This window comes from Coenobita brevimanus, chromosome 109 (genome assembly GCF_032717465.1).
Source record: "Coenobita brevimanus isolate Jiangsu-jjx chromosome 109, ASM3271746v2, whole genome shotgun sequence".
Classification (NCBI taxonomy): domain Eukaryota; kingdom Metazoa; phylum Arthropoda; class Malacostraca; order Decapoda; family Coenobitidae; genus Coenobita; species Coenobita brevimanus.
In genome coordinates this window covers 29863134-29867403 of record NC_137062.1, presented here as the reverse complement: position 1 = coordinate 29867403, position 4270 = coordinate 29863134, and the positions used below count along the sequence as shown (strand labels likewise).

Genomic DNA, 4270 nt, shown 5'->3' with positions numbered 1-4270 from the left:
AGGGACCTTGCAATTGATTCACGTTTGTATGTCAACGGGATTGGCAGTGACAAAACGTGTGGACGTTAAATTACGTCGACGGGACGCCGCGGGTTAAGTCCCCTCCCAAAGCCACTATCTCATCATCCCGCATGCCACCTGCTACACGTAATAAGTCATCCCAAAATCTATCTTTCTCTGCTTCATCCAAGCCTGCCTGTGAAGCATATGCTGATATAATTGCAGTTATCATTTCATCGAACAGAATTTTTACTACCAATATCCTATCGCTTACTCTCATAACATTCATAGCATATTCCACCCATTTCTCCTCAACCATCACACCAACACCCCCATATCCGTCTGTCCCCCCCCCTGCCAAAACAACTTATGGTATCAATCCTTCCCAACAATCTTTCTTGCTGATCGACCCCTGTACCGGACTTACTGCAAATATGCCACATCCATCCACCTCCTACTGAATGTCTCAATAACTTCCCCCGCTCTTCCCCTCAAACTTCCCACATTCCATGAACCCACCCTCATCCCCCTGGGGGATTTAATGTCCTCAGGCTTGCTTTGAAACTTATTCTTGTGTTTAGTCACAGTCAGTATTAATAAAGGGGGTAGACATACCACAGGCCCCACTCACTGCACAGTTCCAGGTCCAGGCAATGGATCTAGGACCCTTAGCCCACCAGCTTACCAGTGGCTGTGGTAGTGGCCTCGGGGCACGCTGCCAGGACAGCTGCAGGGACACCCTCCAAGTGCACCTTGGCACTGCAACTGACCCGCTATTATACACCCACTGATAGGGCAGCCTCCTGGGGCGCTACTCCCAGGTTCGGTCCCTCTCTATTAGGCGGAAGCAGCAGCCTGGGAACTGCAATGCCCTGTACCCTCTAGCACAGGTTCGAACCCCATCTCGCCCTGGACCCATGATCTATGCTGGCGGAACCCCCGTCATGCCCCCGCCCCCTACCAAAAGTCAGCCTCTAGGTCTATCTATCTATATACCTAGGCTGCTTCCCCAAAGGAAAGGGAGGTAGCCGAGACAGGACGACACATTCTCCATTTACTCATCCATTCAAACACATTCATTCACATCTTAGCCCCAAAGGGGAGAAAAGACAGATCCTCACCGCAACACACCGCACAAGGGTCAACTGCGCAATGCAATCAGTGACATCCGCAGCAGGGCCCGACAGCAGAACTGGTTTACCCCTGCCACATCATAACAGACCCATCTCCTTACCCGCACCTGACCTGACTAGCTGATCAGACCAAATGCGGGAGAATATCCCCTCAGGGCTGCGTCATCACTTATTCATTCACACCTTCTCTCCATTTATTTCTGTCATGCACAGCCACTCTTCCTTGCTCAACAGACATCCCTCTCGCATCCAGCGCTCTCTTCACACTGTCCATCCCTCCTATTCGTGGTCTTTAGGTAGCAGGGGCAAAGTTTTCTGGCAAATGTTTTCCGTCCAACTTGCAAATTGCATGGAATTTCGCTCGAACACACACACACACACACACACACACACACACACACACATACACAGGCACAAATATCTGTTTGTCTAACAAGCTATCAATCAGCTAATCAATATCTATCTTTTTATCTATCAACCTATCTGTCTATCTAAGTCTCTATCTGTATCGATATCTATCTATATCTATATCTGTCTATCTATCTATCTATCTCTATCTTTCTATTTATCTATATCTATCTATCTATCTATGTGTCAGTGAAAACGCACCAGTAGGTTTCTTGTGGTTTATTGTGTGTAAACTTCAACATATCTAAATGGTTCACACAGTGGGTCCATCAGTATCTCCTACAAGTTTACCACTGAATATAAGGGCAAGAAATTCATTATGTAAATACCAGTCATCAGTGCATTTGTGACTTGATCCCTAGACAGGCAATTCCACATAACGTTTATCTGTCAGTACGGGGTGTGGCCATCATTTGCAGCCACGCAGTTTGTAATCCTGTCTCATTCTGGACACCAGTTCACGTGGTGTGTACTGTGGAAGCCTCTACCACTCTTCTTTCGTTGCCTGGATCAGTTGTCGTTTGTTTTGTAGTTTGGGATCGTGCAACGATAGGTACCTCGTAAGATAAACCCATGCATGTTCAGTTGGGTTTGAATCAGGTGAGAAGGTAGGCCATGGCATGTCGACATTCTCAGCTTGCAGAAGCTCAGTTGTGACACCAGCAGCATGTGGACATGCGTTATCTTTTTGCAACGTCGTTATGCCTGGATGGTCGCTTAGAAACGGGATCACGTGGAACCTAACAGCATTGTCGATGTGTCCTTGAGCCGTCAGGATACCTTCGATGATCACTAGTGATGTTTTGTTGTCAGCTGAAATCTCTGCCCATGCCATGATGCCGGGTACACCCCAGTGATTACCCTGTCTCACACAACAATTAGCACAACATTCACTATGTTGCCTCCAAACACGCAGACGTCCGTCAGAGTGATCCACACAAAGACGAAATTCATCAGTGAAGAGAACAGCGTTCCACTCTCCTTTGGTCCACTCTTCATGCTGGCCACATTACTGTAGTCTTTTCCGACGATGGGCGAGTGAGAGATCCAAAATCCTTACAGGCGTGCATGAATCTAGGTCAAACAACAGCAGTCGCCGCTGTACGGTGGACCTGCTTTTCCGATGACTGTGTCGACCAGGAGTCTCACGTGCTGTTTGTGCTGTCGACAGGAAGCTGTCCCGGGGATGTAGCATTTGGATTTGGCGACTTTGACGTTCTCTTGTGAAATGTATTCTTCCAGGATGCTGTCGGTAACTGAGCCTGTTTTATGATGCCTCTGGATGAACCTGACAATCGTTGAATGATGACAACCCACCTTGTACTGGCTGCTTCACGTTGCGCCATGCCACCCTCCAGCATCCCTCAGGCACGATGACGTACTGGACATGAGAAACGTGGTGTGGGGGCACTCTTTCATGAACTACTGTATCAGACTGAATTCCACTTACACACGACCTAACCTTCGTCCTAGACATAAAAATAACCAAGTGTTTCTTTTCCACCAGTAGGCAGTGAGTGGAATGGGTTGAATTGATTAATCTCATCTCCGAGACATTGCTTCATGAACAAAGCGAATCTTTGTGTTCAGATGGGTGTTGTATGAGTACGTGATCATAGCAGATCAAATCAGTGTTAGAAACAATCAACGTTACACGAATTATGGCAACTGTGTTGGGTGGTGCTTTTTCACTGACATTCACTGTATACACACACACACACACACACACACACACACACACACACACACACATAAATATATATATATATATATATATATATATATATATATATATATATATATATATATATATATATATATATATATATATATATATATATATATATATATATATATATATATATATATATATATATATATATATATATATATATATATATATATATATATATATATATATATATGCAACTTTAGCACAGTCCCATATTAGGTCCCCTGATGCTCTTGCATCTATTGTAGTACTTTGGTGCTATATCTTAATATTGTCGCATCAGGATTGAATGATCACACAATTTTACGGTTGTTGTAACTGCACCATGTATAATGTCTGTCTACATGCCCATATGTACTCGTAGACTGATATACGAATAAATGAGTAAAGTGCACTTTGTGAGCGCGTTACGAGCAACCGCACTCCATATTGTCACAATTTTCCTCTGATATTGTTATTTCTTCATGATGGTAGCTAACAATGAAAAATATACTAGAATGAATGACATTCTCACAAATGCCCCCCCCCCCCACACACACACACGTAGGCTACACACACTCCCTTGGAAAGCTCGAGATTCCAAAAGGTTCTTGTGCCTTTATGGAAAAGTTCTTAGCTGATAAAATCTACTGAATGACTGTATCACATGCAGAAAGAATATCAACTCTATTTCGCTTAGGAGCAAAGCTATTAGCTTCTGTTTAGCATGACGGTCGGGTAGGGCCGTTCATTTCCAAACACAACCTAAAGTAAGCATCGCTCGATTGTAACAAGAGAGAACACTCGGGGACTGCAACAGTCACCCCCACCATCTGGCCTAATGGCCAAATATTTGATTTGGCCCTGCAACCTTTACCTTCGACAAATCACCTGCTTACTCTAATCACTTAATTCTTGCCTAATCTTTAACCCCTGCACCAACAGAGATTTACACAAAAGTAAAAGTGTCTGAGTTGAGTTTGCTCATTGACATTAACCTTCCCCCTTTCCCTGTGAC

General features: G+C 44.4%; 1 protein-coding gene across 1 annotated transcript; it reads right to left on the bottom strand.

Annotated features, from left to right (window-relative positions):
- Positions 1-2025: 2025 nt before the first annotated feature.
- LOC145417108 (uncharacterized) lies at positions 2026-2376 on the bottom strand. Its single transcript, XM_080285894.1, has one exon. It carries the CDS (start codon positions 2374-2376, stop codon positions 2026-2028), a length of 351 nt encoding a protein of 116 aa, XP_080142020.1.
- Between the last annotated feature and the right edge of the window lie 1894 nt (positions 2377-4270).

Excerpts from the sequence above, each read along its gene's own strand:
- LOC145417108 (XM_080285894.1), bottom strand. The coding sequence starts at position 2,376 with ATGGCATGGGCAGAGATTTCAGCTGACAACAAAACATCACTAGTGATC.